This window comes from Ammodytes marinus, assembly GCF_949987685.1.
Source record: "Ammodytes marinus genome assembly, chromosome: 22".
NCBI lineage: Eukaryota > Metazoa > Chordata > Actinopteri > Uranoscopiformes > Ammodytidae > Ammodytes > Ammodytes marinus.
Genome location: NC_137226.1, coordinates 22,177,505 through 22,199,672, shown reverse-complemented (window position 1 = coordinate 22,199,672; position 22,168 = coordinate 22,177,505). Strand labels below are relative to the sequence as shown.

The following is a 22,168-nucleotide window of genomic DNA, read 5'->3' as shown; positions in this document are numbered from 1 at the left end:
TGCTGCAAAAGAAGATGAAGGTGTTTGCAGTACTGATAAAACAACAGTCCTGGTCTGGTCCATAACAAAGAGCTTTTATTGTATATAGTGCATTTCTTCATTTTTTATTTGGGTCTTTAGATTTTTCTCTTTGAATTTATTTTGACATGCATTTCCCACAATTGTTTTTCCCAATAAGCCTTGTTCTTAGTTCATTCCAACCCAGCAGCCTTAGGGATAAAGCAGTCTGTTTAGTCATTGAAACTAACAGCATTATATTGTTACAGAGTGTTGTGAGAAATAAGTGAAAGTGTTTAGGGTGTTTGTAGGTCAGAGACAAAGAGGCAGCACGATAACCAGTGTGCTGGAGTGTGTGTTATGTAACAACATGTTAGCCCCGCCTTCTTCCTCTGGCCAATCAGAACTCTATCTCTCTCCACACACACAAACACACACACACACACACACACACACACACACACACACACACACACACACACACACACACACACACACACACACACACACACACACACACACACAATGGCCCGCGGTGGAGCTGACTGAGCACCTTGCAGGGATCAGCATCCTCTCTTCCAATTGGAGGAACAATGGGGCACGAGCTGAGTTCCTATTGGCTGTCAGCCTGTATCACCACAGCAGCATCAATCGTCACATGTGCAGCATCAGCAGGGGAGGGGTGAGGACAGAGAACAGCATGTTCCCGTGGTGTGTATTGGACAGGATTTGTTGGTATTTCAATTCACATTGCAATGTATTAATTTGCTTATAATATGGGAAAATTAAACAATTTATATTTTGTTCCAAGTGTGAAGGGTTTTACGTGTTTAATTGTGCATGAATGGTAATGAATGTAGATTAATGTTATTAATAAGAACATGAAGCAGATTCCTCTATTTCTCTATGAGCCACTTACTGTTGAACATATGAAAGAAGTATCCAGATATTTGACTCACTCTGTAAAAGTAAAAATACCACAATAGCAAATAATGTAGGAAATATATAAAGTAACTTTAACAGATCGATAATTGAGTGTGGGAGTTGTATAGCCTTTTGTTTTTCTGCATAAATGCAGCAACATGCCAGTTTACAGAGCCCAGGCTGTATTGACACCAAACAGTAGACTACGGATAGGTAGCGGACCGTGAGGTGAGATATTCACTATTTTTGACAACAAGCACTTTCCAGACTACTACTTAGATCCTTTAGCTTGCAGTTAAGAGTTTTGAAGCAGACATGTTAGTGCAGTCAGCTTCCTGGCTCTGGTTAGTGCTGCAGCCCTTCAGAGTAACCCGTTGACTGACTCTAGAAGTGTAGCCTACCATGAGCTGCTTCACTCTGACAAAGCTGTGTAGAGGGATTGAATGAGCGCTCTAAATGTAATCTATTGTTCCTCTGTTCAGTGAATGGCCCGCAGACAGCGTGGCATGCTGCTCCGCTCGGCCCGCCCCTTATACACGCCTGCTCACGCTGCCATCCTCTCTTCCTCCTCCTCCTCCTCCTCCTCCTCTTACTCACTGCCCGCTCGGTTCCACTCTCTCCATCTCTCTGCCCTCCTCCGGACCAGTTCAGCACCTCGAGCCGTTACAAACACCAGTCTAAACGTATGTATTGCTCTTCTCTGGCCGACCCGTGTGTGTGTGTGTGTGTGTGTGTGTGTGTGTGTGTGTGTGTGTGTGTGTGTGTGTGTGCGCGCGCGCGCGCGCGCAGCAGCAGTAGTAGGCTAATGGATGCGCCCGCTGCAGGAAACCATTTTCATTTAATGCGAAGTTCAAGTCAATACCATTGAACTGTTAACATGATTACAGAGATCTTCAGTGTTTCTGTGTGTAGACAGTCCTACAGCCTTATGATCATTATGTATTTTTTCTGATAAGTCGTGGCGTAGCCAAGGCTACGTGCGGAATGTGGATGATGTCATGTCAGCTTCTGTGACAGTTATTATGATAGCAGCTACCGTGGCTTAGGTTACATCATGTCAAAATATTTTTCATTTCATATGATAACGCCGGCGGATCAGTTAATGTATTTGCCGCTGTGTAGCCTACTTGACTTGGAACATTAGTCTATCTGTAGCAACATTTAGTAGCCTAATTAAGCAGCATCGCAAATAACTCACAGTGAACTTGAACTCTCTCGGAGTTCATATTTACATTCGGAATTCAAAGCTGTCATACTTTGAGTCTCCCAGCATCACCAGACTCTAGGCTTAGGTCGGGATCCAGGCTCTTACATAACATTAAACCCAGTGAGAGCAGAATGAAAGCTTAATCAAATGTAGATCCATCCTATAACATGCTGTGTTGATAGGACATGTCAAGTTCATAGCATGAAGCTAGTGAGACGCTCATGTATCATGTCAGTGATTGTACCATGAGGCATTGCATTGTTCAGCTCTATTGTCTGTGTGGCAGACAGCCCTGCTCTAGTTCCAGCAGTCTCTTTATAGCGACATAGCGCCTCCCCATTATGACCGCCTGCTATTTCAGACGTCCATTTGACCTTGATATGAGCTGCTATCTTAACATGTTGGCAACATGTTCCAACAGGCTAAATATGAGATTACGGTGTGAGCTCAGAGGCCTTTGTCTTTTGTGCATACTGATAGTTAATAAGGTCAGTGGTTCCCAAACAGTGGCTCTGGGCCCTGGGCAGGGATCACATAGTTGGATTAAATAACTTCACAATCACAGTGGAGTTAGTGTGAAATATAAACGCTGCTTTCAGTCCCATTGTTTGTGAACAGCATGTCTCTTTGTCCAGGCATTACACATGTTACACATGTTCATTTGACCTTGCTTTGAAATGCAATCTGATCATTCACTGACAGCTGAATTATGCTGGGGTTTGACTGGTGGATGCTATCGCTCAGTTCAGTTCAGTTATTTTAGTATTTGACTTGAATATTACTTTGTGTATCAGCTTCCTTTCATCATGTTTCATCCATTCAACCTCTGTAATAACAGGCTAATGAATGGCTCTTGACATTGAAACTTCTCAACAGAAACAGTGTGTTGTAGGAGGAAGTTTGACAATGAAGGGACTCTATGTAGCCTATGTCCCATTATGATGTCTTTAACAGAGGAGAGAGGTGGACAGAGAGAGGAAGAAGGCACGTCATGTTTGACTCTAGTGTTTTGAACAGAATCTTTCATTACAGAGACACGTGTCTACATAGTGTTGAGTGAAGAAGCAACATCAGTTGTCTTTCTTTAGGCTCACTGCTCAAATTGTATCAGCTTTACAAAAACAAAGAGCAACTTCTAAACTATTCTACTGGTATTTTGCAATGAATACATTAAAAAACGATTATTATTATTTTATAGTTTCAGTATCTAAAAACCCCTTTACAAACTTGCTGATAATAAAAAAAAAAGTTCAAATCGTTTCTGTTTTGATCTTACGAAAAAAGTACTTTACAGCTGCAGTCAGTGTTAGTATTGGCAATGATTTCTAAAACATTATCACAAAGTAATCGAATCAAGTCAAATGGAAAAATGTCAAAGTTATTGTCTGCAGCTGGTCATGTGCAGTTAATAAAAGGCAACTTCCAAATTGATATTATGCCTTGTAGCTCTGCCAAGTGTTAACTGTTTCCATACAGTTTATTAGCCATTTGAGATTATACAGTAACTCTAAATATGGTGGTGATTTATACTGGATGGATTTGGACAGGAGTGAAATAAAGCTTAATAAGAGACTGTTAGCAAACAACTTGTTTGTATGTGACGGTTGAGGGAGGGTTCACATAACATTACACCAGGGCTGAACAACAATATCTTTATCAATCTTTTCTTCAACATGACGTTCGTTGTTCACTTGTTGAAGATTGAAGGGAATTAGAGGTTCGCTCCAATGTACTGAGTGAATAATAATAATATTAGTGACTAGATGTTGAGTATGTTTCCATATAAGCTACAGTCTAAAGGCCCGTACACACCGGCCCGATAATCGCCGTCGGAGAGTCTGGAGGGGGCGGGGACACAAATCTGTTTGGTGTGTTCGGTGACATCGGCCGTCGTAGATGTCGTCGGGCTTCTTTTATTTTTTTCAACTTTTATGACCTATAAACTTACTTATTTATTTATTATTCTTTCAGACAATTCCACACAATACACAATTTTCTCTTTCATATATTCATACATCTTACTTTGTGTTGTCCGAAGGGTGACGGGAGAAGCCAAAGGCTTATCAGGTCCCGCCCCCATTTTCATCAGATTCGTATTTAGATACATAAAATATAAATGCTGTTATAATGATTTATAGTCATCTTTAACCATATTAAGGAATCAAATAAAGACTTACATGCATTTAGACGTATTCCGTGCTGACCGTCTGGGGTGGCTGTGCAGGGCGCTAAACACTAGGGCAGCCGGTCGCGATTCACTTGTTCAAATTTCCGGGATTCGTTACGTAGAGAATCTGGATTTTTCCATGTATGGTAATGCTGCAACGTGCTCAGGCACGCTCCTGCCATGCCCCCACCTGCCTGCTCAAATCTGCCTGCGCGCCGCTGAAAGTGTTCCGGAAGGTAACCAATCACAACGGAGTGGGGTTTGCTGGAGGGGGCGAGGGGGCAGAGAAGCACAAAGCCGAGTGTGGACAGAGAATGCTGAAATCGCTGAGATGAGAGGAAGAGCTTCCCGAAAATCTACATGGTATTTTGTGCTGTGATTCGTGTCAGGTTGCTCTATAGGAGTCATTAATGAGAAATTAAGACCAGAAAAGTAGTATAATAGGAGATCTTTAAACCTGTTATTAAGTTATTTAGTGCACAGTGTCAGAGCATACGCACACATGCTCCGCCCACTACAGTCTGCTATGGGCTGGCATGAAAACAACCGACTGATGATCTGTGATGTAGGCAATGGTAGAAATGGCAAGCTGTTTGCATTTTTACACCTACATTGTGAACGTGAAACCAAAACATCGAAAAAAAAAACATTGAATCCGCTCTCAACTGGTTTCGCATCAAAGAAGCAGACTATGGATGTGGACCTTCACTTCTGTCTGTTTGTATCCATAGCCAACCAGTGTCTGAGCCTGCAAGACATAATAGAGAAATAATACATTTATCTCTTTTTAAGGAACGTTGGACATTGGTTCAAATTGTTACTACTCACCCACTTTCCTCTCTTCCTCTTGATCCCGTTGGCTTTCTGCCTTTTGACAACTTTGAACAATGTGTTGAAAGCCATAAATCTTCATGTAATATTCACAATATGCCCAGTTCCTCTCCCTCACAGTCACTGTCTGGCTCAGAAACAAACATTCTCCTTCTGGGATGGTTTCTAATGCATGATGTGGTCAGTGCTGATAGAGAGTCCACTTCAATCCACACTGACCTGAGACCAGTGCTAATACAACAGGAGCCAGGGACATGACTGGAATCCTCTTAGGCACTTTGATGTTGCCTGCTTCAGCTTGCAAAACTCAGATCTTTGAGAATGCAGCTTGTAATAAAGAGACAAACATGACATTGACCTGACACACTTTTATTTTTTTCTTTGACATGCTTGACAAGTTCTTATTTATAATGGTGGCCTGAAGTGACAAAAGCACATTAAAACAATAACCTGAAGCACAAATAGCTTTAATACATACGAGAATTCTATATATTTAGACCCTATTTTATGAGAGTAGACATTATTATTATTATTATTATTATTATTATTATTATTATTATTATTATTATTATTATTATTATTATTATTATTATTATTATTATTATTATTATTATTATTATTATTATTATTATTATTATTATTGTTATTGTTATTGTTAGTCTATCCCTCCCTTATACTAGTATGAGTTACTCATTTTATATTTGGACAGTTTTTCAAGTAGATTTAGAACACATCTAGTTGTCCCAGTGTCTTGAATGGGCCACTCACACACAGCACTGTATACCTGTGTTAATGGCAATCCACCATGTTGTGTCAGAGGGTGAACTGAGTCACACATACAACGCAGGGTAAGGATATGATAATGATGAAACATAGACACAGCTTGTATGTTCAGATTAGCATGGGCATTGATTGTGCTGTTACCAAAAGTGAAGAAAATGACGGCAATGATAGTGCCAGTCCTGATAAGACTTGGGCTTTAAAATGTCCAGTGACTGTCAGTCAGCAGTCACTTGTTTTTGGTTCATGCCTTTCACTTCATCATGATGTCTCGCTTTGTGATGCCCGTCTGCTCTGCCTCCTGTACGTCTTTGACTCTTAGCCTAGCAGCCAGGGCTTGTATTGCTAGTGGTTGGATTCACTCCCTTATAGGCAAGGCAAGGCAAGTTTATTTTTAGAGCACATTTCGGACACAAGGCCATTCAAGGTGCTTTACATAAGCAATAACAAAATACATCAAGTAAGAACAAAATACATCAAGCATAGAGCACACATTCAAAAAAGAATTTAAGCAAGAACAAAATACATCAAGTTTAGAGCACACATTCCAAAAAAAATAAAAATAAAAAAATAATTCAAAATGAGAAATTAAAATTTCAGGTTGAAACGGAAACAGAACGGTCTTCAGACCTGATTTAAAAGAGCCAAGTGTTGAAGCGGACCTCAAGTCCCCTGGAAGTTTATTTCAGAGCTTGGGTGCATTAAAACTAAAGGCTGCCTCTCCCTGTTATGTCTTATACAGGGGAGAAGGGCTGTAATCATACATTATCAATACGTTAGTGTACAGAAAATGAATTGATGAGCCTTGATTATCAGTGCCAAACACACACATGGTGGCTAGTTACTGTATTTTCATATTGGCTCTCCTTCATTTGATACATACACTGTGAATCAACAACAGTGGATTATACAAGAATGAAAGTCCTCTTTGCAGTGAATGCTCATTAGTCATAGTCAGATTTCTTCAATTTTTTATTCCCGATAAAGGGTTTTTACTGGGAGTTTTTTCTCAGCCGAGCTAAGGGTGTAAGGGCAGGGTGTCATATTGTATCATATTGTATCGTATATCATATTGTATGAAATGTAAAGCCCACTGAGACAAATGTGTTTGTGATTTTGGGCTATACAAATAAAACTGATTTGATTTGATTTGATTGATGTCTTTCATCTTAGTGCTAGTGGACATATGGCTTTGATAGAGAACGTTAGATTAAATGATTGGTTTAGTTGTTGATTGACTGAAATGAATGGACATTAGGGGTGTGCGGAGACGTCATTATCTGTATCTGTATCTGTATCTGTTCAACCAACAAAATTATCTGTATCTGTATCTGTATCCGGATACACAACAAGAAGTGGGCGTGGCGTATACCGGAAGTTTCTTTTACATTAGCCTACATTAAAGGAAGTCACACCTAAATTGATTTTCTAAACTAATATTCATTGTCAATGCAATTGTTGTCCCTTCAAAGCATCGCATTGATGTAATGTTGAAATATAAGTCAAAAAGTCAGATATATTTCTACCTTTTCATCTCTCTCTCTCTCTCTTCTTTGTTCTCAGAATACGAAGAAATTCAGGGAACTAAAATATTGATAAATAACAGCCCGAATCTGTGCATAGGCTACTAACTGTTAGTAAAAAGTTACTTTTAACTTAATTAAGGTATCCCTTTCACTGGGGGAAATACAGCTGTATTTCATGATTATTTTTTATCTCTATCTCTATCTCTCCCCCTCCCTCTTTTTTACTTTTGTTTTACTAAACTAAGATTTAGGAACAATATATGTATCAACGTACCAATCTCATAAACCCTAAATAATATTTTAGCCTTTCCACAAAGCCACATGTGATTTTAATGTGTCAAGTTTGCAGTTTCCGATTTTATTGTATAGGTCCTGAAGTAGGCCTAGCCGTATACGCATTGATTGACAGCTGAAAAAGTACAGGTCCTAAGCATCAGTTTGATGGAAACGTTGTGGTGTTTGAAAGAGTTTAAGCAGTAGGCCTAGTGAATGTAAATACATCGGGGAAGGGCTGACGGTGACTCGGGGTGCAGCATATTCCATCGGTTCGTCTCTTCTCCGCCACGGCAGCGGAGGAAACTCACATAAAAACGGCAGCGAATGCGACAGGTAGAACCCTCTATTCAAGGGAAAGGGCGAACGCGCTGCGTTTATCAGTGGATAAAAAGAGAGAGACCGCGGGTCACGACGCGCCCGGTCTTCTCATGTCCACCGCAGAACAGCTGTTAGTGTCATTCTACCTGTTGTGTCATTGAGGCGGAACGCGCTGCGTCAATTAGGCGCATAATATATAAAAAAAATCCCCGAATAATAACGGGACTATTCGGAAATTATCCGTATCCGTATCTAACTCATTATCCGTGCTTATCCGAATACATATTCGGATTCGGGCTCATCCCTAATGGACATACATTTTTTTAATTGATTTATTATTTTAGGCATTTCTCAAACAAACATTCTCAGGTTGTAGTTTCTGAGCTGATTTTCTCTGTTTATTATCACAGTAAACTGAATTTCTGTGGGCTTTTGACAACACTGGGACGTCTGAGGACTTTTAGACATTGAAAGATTTATGGACGATGACTCTAACAATTCTCTGTAACCCGACTGTTCCTTTCAAACGTTTTATGTTTGTGAGTGTAAGTGAAAATATGTGTGTACTGTTACTGTTTTAGACTATGAAGTGACTGAGCTGTTAACCCTTCACTTACTCAGTGCTTCCTGACTGTGATTTGGCCCTGTGTGTTGCTGCACTGCTGTAGGCTTGTTGTATGGCGCAGAGTAGTGTGTGAGCTGTGTGTGTGTGTGTGTGTGTCTCCCTGTAGCTGCCGTCATGTCCTCCGTGCTGCAGAAGCTGATCAGCCCTCTGGCCAGCAGCCAGGCCGAGCCGCCCAGGAACAAGGTGACGGTGGTGGGGGTGGGCCAGGTGGGCATGGCCTGTGCTGTTAGCATCCTGCTGAGGGTAAGACTCAACTAACCTTCAGCACCAGACAAATAGTAAAGCGCTCAAATCAAGTCATATCATCATATCTGTAAATCACAAACATACAGTACAGAGTCAGAGTATATCTCTCACCAATAACCAAAGGTCACACATATGGCACATATCATATATATATTTATATATATATATATATATATTTATATATATATATATATATATATATATATATATATATATAAATATATATATTCAGGTTGTTGGATACCAAAAATATATAATAACCTAAATTGATACTCGGGCCGGATCAAAGATTGAAACGGGACGGATTTGGCCCGTGGGCCTTGAGTTTGACACGTTTTCTAAAACATCTTCACACATACACAAATATTTGTTTTTGTCTCAAATGCCTATATTTGAGTTTAGTGTTCTCAGGAGCTTCTCATGTGTGTGTGTAATAAAATATTAACTGTATTAGATGTGTGTCACACATTGTAGAAGCTCAGGAAGGACCATTTTACATCCAAATTGTTTGTTCAAATTGCAATGAAGATGAGAATGCGGACTGAAGGCCTATTGAAAGGTGTATTAACATGTGTGTGCTGGTGTCAGGACCTGTGTGATGAGCTGGCTCTGGTGGATGTGATGGAGGACCGGCTGAAAGGAGAGATGATGGACCTTCAGCATGGCAGCCTCTTCCTCAAGACCTCCAAGATAGTGGCAGACAAAGGTGAGGACCCACTGCTATACATGCTCAGGAGAGGTTCTCATCCCAGCCATTCCTACCCAATCTTCTTCCCCCCCCCCCCCTCTCTCTCTCTCTCTCTCTCTCTCTCTCTCTCTCTCTCTCTCTCTCTCTCCCTCTCTTTCAATTCAATTCAAAGGGTCTTTATTGGCATGAAAGTTTCAATAAAAATGTTGCCAATGCATCAAAATACAATTTGTCCAAATATTCAGATAGTACACAACAAATAGTAATATGAACATTAACACAACATTAGGATTGATTTATATTCATTTGATTAACTTAACAGTATATCTTATATCTCTTATATCTAATGCACTGTTTATATATATATATATATATATATATATATATATATATATATATATATATATATAGGGGAAGGTGGGGTGATTTGTGCATTTTGGAAGTTGCAAAACCCATTGTTTCTAGAAAACCGTGGAAGAAATTGGAAATGTGACCACATATTTAAGAAGAGCCATCCATTTGACTCATCCTGTAAAGAAGGGAGACACAAGGAATAAGATATAAGCACATTTAAGCTCAAAAAACTGTGTTTTGCCTTTCAAAGTAAAATTTCCATGATCAAGGTTTTTTGATTATTGTGTCTGAACAATTATAGACACGTTTGAAAACATTTGACACATGTTTTAGTGCTTTGGTATGCTACACTTTGAGTCTATATAATTAGCACAATGTCAACCCTAAATTGCTGCATCATGCCTATTATCCAAAATTCTGGGGATGGGGTGATTTGTGCGCAAGGGCCTGGGTGAGTTATAAGTAAGTAAGTAAGTAAAATGTATTTATAAAAGCACATTTATGACAGTTTGCACTGTCCAAAGTGCTGTACATAGTGCATTCAGTAGGTAAACAATGAAGGTAAAATAACAATAACCAAAATAAAAGACGTAAAGCCCATACATCCACATAAACACAGATAGTAGTGCAGAGGTAAGTAAGTAGTGCAGAGGTTAATGGGGAGGAAACACCAGGGTGTACATATGGGTTTTGAGCCTTGATTTAAAGGCAGAAATGTAGGGGGAATCACATTTGTCAGGTGGCAGTTGGTTCCACAAGCACGGAGCAACTAGTGCAAAGTACATTTCTGAGAGTTGTGCCAGTGGCATGGCTGTATACGCTGGTCACCAAAAGAAAGTGATTGTCTACAGTAGCTCAGAAGAGAGTGACATCTCAATTCCACTTAACGACACCACTGATGAGAGTTCAGATGGCCAGAAAGATGATGATGGTGACTTTACGTGGGGTGATTTGTGCGACAAGACAACTTTTTTTCCGAAAGCTATATTTCTTAAACAGTTTATTCCAGATCCAAAGTTTTTATTGCCAGGGATGCACAACATCCTGAAATATATGTACATATTTGAGTTGGAGACATAACTGTCAAGGCCTCACTTTAAAATCACTTTGAGTAAAAAGTTGCACAAATCACCCCACCTTCCCCTATATATATATATATATATATATATATATATATATATATATATATATATATAAATATATTAGAGGTGGGCATAGATTAATTTTTTTAATCTAGATTAATCTAGATTAATTTTGGAATTAATCTAGATTAATCTAGATTAAAATGTCTCATTTGAATTCATTCATAATATGTGTGTGCTCCTAAATAATGACTCAAAGTAAGTCTTTGAGAACGTGTTTCTCAAGCCAGGTGGCGCATCAGACCAGGGGCTCATCTCCTGTGCAGGTGCACACCTAATGCATCAAGTTAACTTGCGTGCAGAAAGAGGATGTCACGGAACTCATGTCCGTTAGCTTTTCAATATAAGACTGTCAAAATAAAAGTCCCGCAAAACAATCGTTATTTTGGGGATTAACTTCTCCGCGTGAGAAATTTGAGTTGTAGGCCAGCGTGTGAGAGTGTGAGCTGGTTGATATGAGTGTGTCTCACGGCCAAAAGGGTGAGACTTGGCAGCTCTGTCAGTTGTCAAACAAAGCGGACGGACGTGGTCTCTATAGCAACGAGATCAGCTGAGCTATCACTGATAAAAAAAAAATATTGTTTCCATAATGATTTCCATAGCCTTAAGCCATAGGCTAGCCTACATGTTGTGTAATTCAGTGATTTTCAACCTTTAATGAGTCGAGGCTATGCATTGGCTTTGGCGATTTCCCTTGCCTCTTTTTTTTCTCTCCACACAAAGCTCTCCCATTGCACACACGCATGCCCCGGCCGCTTCCGAGAGCACAGACTGTTAGAACTCCTACAGTAAACCAATTCCGCATTGCACAAGGTGCAAACAACCTTGGTCTTGTCGAGGTTTCCATTGGGAAGCTTCTTAAAAATACATTTTCCCTGAAGCAAACCCGGCGGCTTCCTAGCTGCATCCATGTCAGCACGTTACGTTTGATGTGGTAGGCTACACAGGTGCGAAGTCGGACTCGTTCTGACTCGTGCACTACAGTGCAATTCGGCCAGGTATATATCCGCGCTAAAATAAGAGGAACAAGAGATTAACGGCGATATTTTTTTTATCGCCGATAAGAGTCTGGCGTTAACGCAGCACGTTAACGCCGTTATCGGCCCACCACTAATATATATATATATATATATATATATATACCGTACTTTTCGGCCTACAAGCCTCGACTTTTTCCCCGTTTTTCGACCCTGTTATTACACAGCACAGTATATGTTCTGTAGCTACTGGGGATGGGCGTTAGTAATCGAGTACTCGAGTACTCCTCGTTTCAAATGATCTCGATTGGTGGATGAGGAAAATCGTTTTTTGTTTTTTTTAGTGTTTGTAGCCTTTAGGCCGGCCGGCGGGCCGCCCCTATTTTAAAATGTTATATACGTGTACAAAACGGCACAAAACGGATATAAAGTTTAACAAAATTAAATATTTTGATCCAAGTTAAATAAACTAAGCGTTGTGTCAAACAGAAACCGCAAATAACTGCCACCTCCGTGCAGCGCAGCCAGTGTGTGGTCTCTACAGCACCGCGGAGCTGAATGCGGTGCTGGAAAACTTGGAAAGTCAAGAAGCCAGGCTGACTTCGGGCACATTCGAGCAAACAACATTTAAGAAGCCTTTATTATGGAATATAGGATTGAGATTCAAAAGCCGACGGTGTAACGTTCCGTTAACGAGGAATTAGTCGCGGTAATTAGTCACGGACAGGAGTGATCATTACGCGGTTGGTTATACTAGCCTACTACTTCTACTGCTTTGGTGAGTGATTTAGCCTATCTATGTGTTTAAATTGTAGGACAATAATTTTATTGTATTTGCTGCCCTTCTTATTTTAAATGTCTATTTTGAATGTTAGCCAACTACAGCCCATGCTTTTTTTCTCTCTCTTTTTTCTCTCTCCACCGCAGACCTACTCGATTGGTTTAAATTGTGGCCCGCTTATTTAATTACTTTCAGTTAGGAAAATGTGTTTTAAACTTGTGGAAAATAAATCCTTAATATCATATGGCAACTGTGACTGTTTGACATAAGCATTGAGCGCTTTATTGCGGTCAACCGTTGTTCTGTAGACAGATGCGTTGCGTCCTAAAAATAGAAAAAAGTTTAACGAGGAATCGATTGATCCTCGAGGAATGCAAGCGATCACACGAGTAGCGAAAACACTCGTGCCCATCCCTAATAGCTACTATTGCACAAAATGGTAACACTTACGTACGTTATGCAAATATGCAACTTGTTTGTTGAAATGTGGGAGCTTCCTCAAGCAGCCATCTCTTTCCCGACAATCCCCTCTGTGCACGAACTCTTACATATGGTAATTAAACATTATAACACCTGCGGCTTATTGTCCAGTGCGGCATATAGTACGGAAAGTACGGTATATATATATATATATATATATATATATATATATATATATATACAGTATATATATGTAAATATTTTAACTTATATAGTGTGTGTGTATGTATGTATGTGTGTGTGTGTGTGTGTGGGTTTGGGAATTTGTGTATGTATGTGTGTGTGTGTGTGTGTGTTTTTGTGTATTTGTGTATGTACAGTATGGGCCTCATTTATCAATCGTGCGTACTAAAGAATAGCCTAGTGGGTGTACACATTTCCACGCAAACCTCAGCATTTATCAATTTGGACGTGAGCGTAGGGTACGCTCAAACCTGACACCAGCTCTCAGCTCATGTATGCAAGTTTGTAAACAGCATGGATTTGCAGTGCAGGCTGTTCCTGTAGTCGATTACTTTGTTGGACAATTGTTAGTAGATCATACTAAAGCAGTGTTTGTTCAGACCGAGATAAACATATTAATCACTTAAAAATGTGCAGCCTTTGGTGTGCCATTGAGTAGGAGCACTGATTCAATAGTGTACTGTGCAGCGCTGCATGGGACTGCGTACGGGCAGTTGGCTCCGATTCATATTCGCTCGACCACTCGTGCCCAGCTGTCATTAAGAAAAACACCCTTTGAGTAATCCCATCTGAAGGGCTTATACATTCTAAACATTCACATCAGTGCAGACGTGTATTTCTTTTATGGAAAAAAATAAGGCATGCGTAAAAGGTTTAAAAGTACTTATTAAATATTTCCCATTACGTGTGTGTTGGTGTGTCTCCTCTGGCCACACACTCTTCAGTGGGGTCAGTTTCAGGCTGGGCTCTGGCTGGCTTCCTCCAGTCTGCATGCTGCTGCATTTCAGAGCAGCAACACGCAAATTGTGGCCATTTTTAAGTCAGACCACTTTTATTCACCTATATGTAAAGAAATAGCGACATAAACTTTTATATTATGCTAATTTATATTATTTGAGCGATAACATTGATAAATAAATAAAATATACAAACCTCTGGAGAGCTTTTGTCAACTCCAACGCTGTCGAGCGCAGCAGTGATTTCCTTCCCTTTTCTCCGTTTTTAATGCTCCCTGATGGTGACGATTTCTACTGAGATTGGTGAGGTGCGACCGTTGGATGAATCCCACGTGAAACCTGGTGTAGGGCGATTTTTGCGCCAGGATCTGCACCAGTTTCAACGCAAGTTTGATAAATGAGGCCTAATGTGTCATTCACTGTCCCTCAGGTTGTGTCATTCAGCTATTTTAAATCTGAGATTACGGAGTTGAACTTGTTAAAAATAAATGTTCTTTGTTTCATTGAATCTTTTACGTTGTCTCTCTCTCTCTCCCTCTCTGTCTCTGTCTCTGTCTCTGTCTCCCTCTCTCTCTCTGTCTCTCTCTCCCTCACTGTCTCTCTCTCTCTCCCTATCTGTCTCTCTCTCCCTCTCTGTCTGTCTCTCTGTCTCTCTCTCCCTCACTGTCTCTCTCTCTCCCTATCTGTCTCTCTCTCTCCTTAATTGTCTCTCTCTCCCTCTGTCTCTCTCTCTCCTTAACTGTCTCTCTCTCCCTCTGTCTCTGTCTCTCTCTCTCTTTCTCTCTCCCTAACTGTCTCTCCCTCTCTGTCTCCCTCTCTGTCTCTCTCTCAGACTATGCAGTGACTGCTAACTCTCGGCTGGTGGTGGTGACAGCTGGTGTGCGTCAGCAGGAGGGAGAGAGCCGCCTCAACCTGGTGCAGAGGAATGTCAACGTGTTCAAGGCCATCATCCCCCAGATCATCAAATACAGCCCCAACTGCACACTCATCGTGGTCTCCAACCCTGGTCAGTACACACACACACACACACACACACACACACACACACACACACACAATCAAATGAGTGAAAGTACTTTATAGCCTAACTAAAACAGTTACAGGTAGAGTTTGGCAGATTTTTTTTATTTTTTATTTATTTTTTTGCCATACATTTCCTTTAAGGAAAAATGTTTAAAGATATTTTTTTTGGCATTTTTTTTATGCTTTATTGATAGTGTAGAGACAGAGTTGAAATGAGAGGGGAGTGACTTGCAGAGAACGACCGCGTGCTGGAATCGAACCCGGGTCTGCTGCTGACCGAGGCCCATGGGGGGGACGCCCTACCAACTGAGCTAAGGGCGCCCCCGAGTTTGGCAGATTTAAGATAATATGTCTAAATTTGTTAAAGGATACGAAGGTATTTATTTTAAATTGTTGCTGTAATTTGTTCCAGGAGTCAGGGGCACTGAAGCTACAATCATTAAAGGTCTTTCCCAGCTCAGACCGGGTGTATGAACATATACCATGTCAATAACCCGGCTTGTCCTTCCACAGTGGACGTCCTGACCTATGTGACCTGGAAGCTGAGCGGTCTGCCTAAGAACCGTGTGATCGGCAGCGGCACCAACCTGGACTCAGCCCGCTTCCGCTACCTGATGGCCGAGCGCCTGGGCATCCACGCCAGCTCCTTCAACGGCTGGGTGCTGGGAGAGCATGGAGACACCAGCGGTACAGCTACACTCTTTAACAGTCATAGGCAGATTGGTTGGGTCAATATGTGCAGGGCATCAGGGCATATGAAACGTGAATTGAATGAAGAATGAACTGTACTTGTGGTTGTATTCCAGTGCCGGTGTGGAGCGGGGCTAACGTGGCAGGAGTCAACCTGCAGAAGCTGAACCCAGAGATAGGCACTGACGCTGATAAAGAGCAGTGGAAGGCCACACACAAGGCTGTAGTGGACAGGTACGTGTTGTGTGTGTGGGTGACGTATGAACAGAGAGCAAGGATTCAGCTTCACAAATCATCTCATCTCAATCTGTAAGGGGCCCTTTACACGGTGAAAACGTGACAGTTTTCCCGTTTTTGATTTAAAAAAAAAACCCTGTTCAGACGCAATTTATTTGAAATATGCACTGAACTCGTGAAAACAGAAGTCATGCTGATAGTGAAGGGACTTTGTGAGCGGCTACTTTCCTGTTAGGCGTACTTCAAAATGAAAGTCAACTCACGTTTGTCCAGTGAAATGCTATTAATGTTTAGCCAGTGAAATGCTTTTACTGTGAAGCCGTAGCCTTAATGCTCCTTTTGTTGAACAGTAACTTTACCGCTGCGCGCTGATCTATAGATATTGTTTTTTAATGTAGAGAGAGCCGTGTCTCTGGCATATAGAAGTGACACACGTTTATTTGGCTAGAAAAACCGGCAGAGCACACATCTTTCCCCAGGCAAAGTGGCGGGTGGTCTCAATAACTTACTAATCGCTTAGACTAAATTGGCAAGTGTTATATTTGAGCCCTGCACGACACTCTTCGCTGATCACAGTGATGATGCCGCGTGGGTGCCGCATGGGTATTTTGACAGCAAATGTAATAGACTACGCATGTGTGAAGTGGAGCCGTGACGTCAACGTTACAAGGGAAAATGGTTTTGGTGTTTACAAGAAACCAAAACCGTTGTGTTTTCGAAAAAATCCTCCCTGGGAGTAGATCTCAAAAAGTTGCGGTTTCATGCCTGCGTTTGCTGTTTTCATGTAAATGATATAGTGCATCCGCGAAAATATTTTCGCGTATGCACCGTTTCGTGTTTTCGTATAAACAGCCCCTAATATCTGTTGAGGTAAACATCCAGTAAAATGGACCAATCTCATCACATAGATATCATTGAGGGCTGTCACTGTCTCCTTTAAAGTTCAATTGTTACTCCTGTGTTACAGTTTTTACCTAATGCTTAAACACTAATAGTGGTTGCTATGCCCAAAGCATCACAACCTCTAACTTTGGTGACCATGCCCTAAACACAAGCACCAACCCTACAAACACAATAAGTGCAGAGCTGCCAAGTCTCACTCTTTGGCCGTGAGACACACGCAAATCAACCAGTTCACACTCTCACACGCCACACCTCAAATTTCTCACGCGGGGAAATTAATCCTCTAAATAACATTTGTTTTGCGGGACTTTTATTTTAAATTTCTTATTTTGAAAAGCTAACAGACATGAGTGCCGTGACTTCCTCTTTCTGAACGCGCGTTAACGTTATGCTTTGATGTGCACTGTGCATTCGAAGCGGGAGGCGAGCATGGACATATAAAGGAGGCGAGGTGTGTGTTGATAGCGTGCCAAGTTACCGCTGATAAGAATTGTGTCCCCGCCGGCCGGTGAGCGCGCGTGCATCAAACATATTAAACCTTCAATCTCACTCAAGTAAATTCAGAAGATCTTTGGATCGTTTTGTATATTGTTTTTGGTAATTTAGTTTGAAAATTAGGTTTGCAAAGTAACAAATGGCTCATCCGCCAATAAAAATGCTTTTATTCTTCTGTGTAATGAACTGTAGCCTATGTATTGCACATTTATAGCACTTTTCATAACACAAATCAAGGTAGCCTAAGAGGAGGGACCAAGTAACCCAGATGTTTTATTTTAGCCTAGTAGTTTGCATTGGTGTTGAACTGTTCCCTAATTTTTTTCTTCTTTGAATAAAGCCTAATGCTGCTAGTAAAATACCACCAGCCACTCATCCCTCAATAGTAGACATGATATAGAATAATTACCTTTATTACAGTTTAACCAAATGTTTAAACAATAGGCTACAGGAGATATTTGAAAGCACTACACATGCATTGTAGGCTATTCAATTAAATTTGTGTCAGCGAAACCGTGAATGTTCTCTTTTACTTTACATTAAAATGAATGCAGAAAAGGCACACATTGCTTCATAAAAATTCACCAGAATGCAGGAAATTAAGTGTTTAATGCTCAAAAAATGTTTGGGGGGGAACCCCAGACCCCCACTTACAATATGTCCGCACCCAACGCTTAATTAAAACCTGTCCTACGACTTTGCACTTCATGAATTTGTTTATTTTAATAAGATTTTTGATGTTTTATCACATTTTCCAATTGTCTTTTATTTCTGATTTATTATGAACAATATGTAAACTTGCAGGACACTAGCAAAAATGATTGGGTGGGAAAGAGGACACGGTTTTGGGTCCCTCGGCCAAAAAATCTCACTCCAAACTTTTGTTGAAACTTGGCAGCCCTGATAAGTGCTTTGCACTGTGTTTGAAATTCTCCAAAACACTTCTTGCAAAACACTACACACTGTTTTTCACATTGTTCGAAAAGGAAATCTCCTGCAATCCTTTGGAAGACACATCTATTTAAAATACAAAACACAACTAAAATTGGAAAAGCACACAAACTCACACACATGAAAAATAAAAAAATAAAGCTAATATAATACCAATCAGTGTGAGCCTTAGCATTACAAATAGACTTCAGGTGAGCTCAGCTTCTTTGTGAGACAGTAAGAGTCAGGGGAAGAGGACAAGAGAGAGCGGCAGGAGGACGAGGACAAAGAAGACAACAGACGGAGACAGGGTCACTATAGTGGACCATGTTATAGATCATGGCCTAACAATATAGGAGGCTGGTCTGAGATACAGCCCAACAACACAATAGCTCCATAACAAGGACATTTAGACTGGATATCAGGAATATTTTCGCAGTTGCTTCTCAAAGGATGACATTGCATGTGATGTCGATGAGGCGATGTGGCCAGACGCAAACGGGAGGCGGTATCCAAAGGGTTCATAATCCACTCGCCCCATTCCTTACAACAATTTTTTTTATTTTACTGTAATTGTTTCAGAGTTCATAGTGACACACTGAATTGCTTGTTGAACTGCGATCCTACCTATTCGTTGTTTTTTTTCTTTTGTTGGCCAAAACCATGAAATTGCAATATAAACTTTTTTTCAGAAGCTTTTCTATATTTTTTTCATGTGTCTAATTGAAAATATTGTGGATCAATCTTTCCAAAAAATTCTGCAAGGCAATATTTCCCCCGTTGCTTGGCAAGGGAGGATATTGCCTCTGACGTGGATGAGGTGATGTGGCCAGATGCCAACAGGAGACAGGATCCATAGCCAAAATGTCTTCCAATCATTCCCCTACAACACTATGTTTTGTAGATAATTCTAGTTGTACCATTTCTTGTGTGTCTTTGTGTTTTTACTTTTGCAAAAACCTGAAATGGCAAAATAAAAATCTGAAGCGTTTACATTTTGTTTTCATGTGCCTAGATGAACTGTAGTGGATCAATCTTTCACAAAAAAATCAGTATGAGACTTTTAAAGTCAAAAACCATCCAAAGTACTGAATACAGCTCTGTTTTGCATAAAGCACATCTGTGTGTTGTTGCTGCTAGGAAAGAGTCATTCAAAGGTGTATTGTTTTGATGCTAAAAACTGTTTTGAAATGGGATTGTTAGGTTTTGTTTCAATAGTTTCATTTTTCCGTATAAGTTAGAAGTTTATCTCCATGTGCTCTGTCCTATTCGGCCTGTGTGTTAAGTTTTGACACTGTGGGCCAAAGTCTGCAACATGTGTGTAAGCATTTGGTAAAAACTGTAACTATCCGTATCTGAAGTTAAATAAGCATCTACTACAGCACTTTTTATAGGTACTTTTTTTTTTTTTTTTTTTTTTTAAGATATTTTTTGGGCATTTTTATGTTTTATTGATAGTGCAGAGAGACAGAGGTGAAATTGGGCAGAGAGGGGAGTGACATGCAGAGAACGATCGCGGGCGGGAATCGAACCCGGGTCTGCTGCTGGGCCCGGCCCGGGAGGGGGACGCCTTAACAACTGAGCTAAAGGCGCCCCCTTTTTATAGGTACTTAAAGCAAAGTTAAAGCTTCACCAACTATAATTTTGATATAAACAATGGATTAATGCTATGTGTTTACATACTTTTTATCAAAGTGTTGAATGATTGTTGTTCTGTGTGTCAGTGCGTACGAGGTGATCAGGCTGAAGGGATACACCAACTGGGCCATCGGTCTGAGTGTGGCTGACCTGACTGAGAGCATCGTCAAGAACATGAGCAGGGTCCATCCTGTATCCACCATGGTCAAGGTCAGACACACACACACACACACACACACACACACACACACACACACACACACACACACACACACACACACACACACACACACACACACACATACAACAACACACACACACACACACACACACACACACACACACACACACACACTCACAAACACACACATACAACAACACACGCACACACACACATACACATACACACACACACACACACACACATAAACACACACAGGTTTTGGTGGTAGAGAGGTTCTTCTCTAGAAATGAGATTCATATCCACCTTCTCTATCTAATTCACAGAAATAAAGCATATGTAAATATGTAGTGAATGATTAGTAAATATGAAGTAATACATATTTCACATGACAATCAACTCAGTCTTTGGCAAAACCGTAATAACTGTCTTAAAATGTGTGTGTGTGTGTGTGTGTGTGTGTGTGTGTGTGTGTGTTTTTAGTTTGTGTGTGATGAGAGCTTTGGTGTCTAACTCAGTGTATGTATCCTCCCCCTACAGGACATGTATGGTATTGGTGAGGAGGTGTTCCTGTCTCTGCCCTGTGTGTTGAACAGCAGTGGAGTGAGCAGTGTGATCAACATGACCCTCAATGAAGGAGAAGTGTCCCAGCTTAAGAAGAGTGCTGACACACTGTGGGGCATCCAGAGGGACCTTAAGGACATCTGAACACACACACACACACACACACACACACACACACACACACACACACACACACACACACACACACACACACACACACACACACACACACAGTAGACTGCAGTGATACACACACTCCTTTTATAAAGTTCCTATTTCCTAAACTCTAAATTATTTTTATTTTGAAGGACAGTGTACCAGTGTTTTTTTTCCTAAAGTGTGCCAGTGGTAAACGTCACTGTTACTTGTTCGTCATCTGGCCTGATGAAATGGTTCTACTTCCTGTCAATCACATGACACCTTGAAGTCTAAGAACACTGGGATTCTCCTTTTGTTAAAAATGAGCACATTTATTCCCCAACATCTAGTAGCTGAAGTTGCTGTGACTGTGTCCGTGTTGTTTATGACATGTGTTACTGTAGCCTACTCCTTATGGATTCTTGTGTTTCAGCTGTTATGAACACAATCAAACCCAAATCTCAAAAAGCCTTAGTGTCAGTGCCCTCCCCCCACTGCCTTCCACTCACTCATTCATAGAATGAGTGATCATAGAATAGGCTGGCTGACTCTAGGTCAACACACAGGCAAACATTGTGATTTTGACGGTGGTTTGTTCTTCCTCTTTCCTCCTCTTAGCAAAATGAGACAGAGGAGCTGTGTTAGAATTTCTAGCTGCAGTTGTGATGGTCTGACCTTGTATTGTGAACTGTGTTGGACAAAGCAACCTGAAACATAATAAACTTTAACCTTGTGAAGGGAAGTGTGTGTGAGTTATATGTTCTGAAATGACTTCTTTTTACTATTCTACATACTACAAATGCTCAATAAAATAATCTAGTTAGCATGCAGTAGGCATACAATTGGGACATACTTTTACTTATTTATGTCATCCTAATATGGCTCCTTGATCTTGCCTTTTTTTTTCAAATATATTTTTTGGGCATTTTTATGCTTTATTGAAAGTGTAGAGACAGAGTTGAAATGGGGCAGAGAGGGGAGTGACATGCAGAGAACGACCGCGGGCTGGAATCGAACCCGGGTCCGCTGCTGGCCGAGGCCCATGGGGGGGACGCCCTACCAACTGAGCTAAGGGCGCCCCCTTGCCTCTTGCCTATACTGTATATCCGTCATATCCCTGGTTGTTTTCA

The 22,168-nt window shown here is 40.8% G+C and overlaps 1 protein-coding gene across 1 annotated transcript; it reads left to right on the top strand.

Moving 5' to 3' along the window:
• Positions 1 to 1,449: 1,449 nt before the first annotated feature.
• Positions 1,450 to 21,127, top strand: ldhba (lactate dehydrogenase Ba). The gene is made up of 8 exons (XM_080051188.1): positions 1,450 to 1,604; positions 8,758 to 8,894; positions 9,486 to 9,603; positions 15,072 to 15,245; positions 15,776 to 15,949; positions 16,069 to 16,186; positions 20,242 to 20,365; positions 20,877 to 21,127. Exons 2-8 carry the CDS (start codon positions 8,766 to 8,768, stop codon positions 21,042 to 21,044), a joined length of 1,005 nt encoding a protein of 334 aa, XP_079907314.1. The 5' UTR covers positions 1,450 to 1,604; positions 8,758 to 8,765; the 3' UTR covers positions 21,045 to 21,127.
• Positions 21,128 to 22,168: the final 1,041 nt, after the last annotated feature.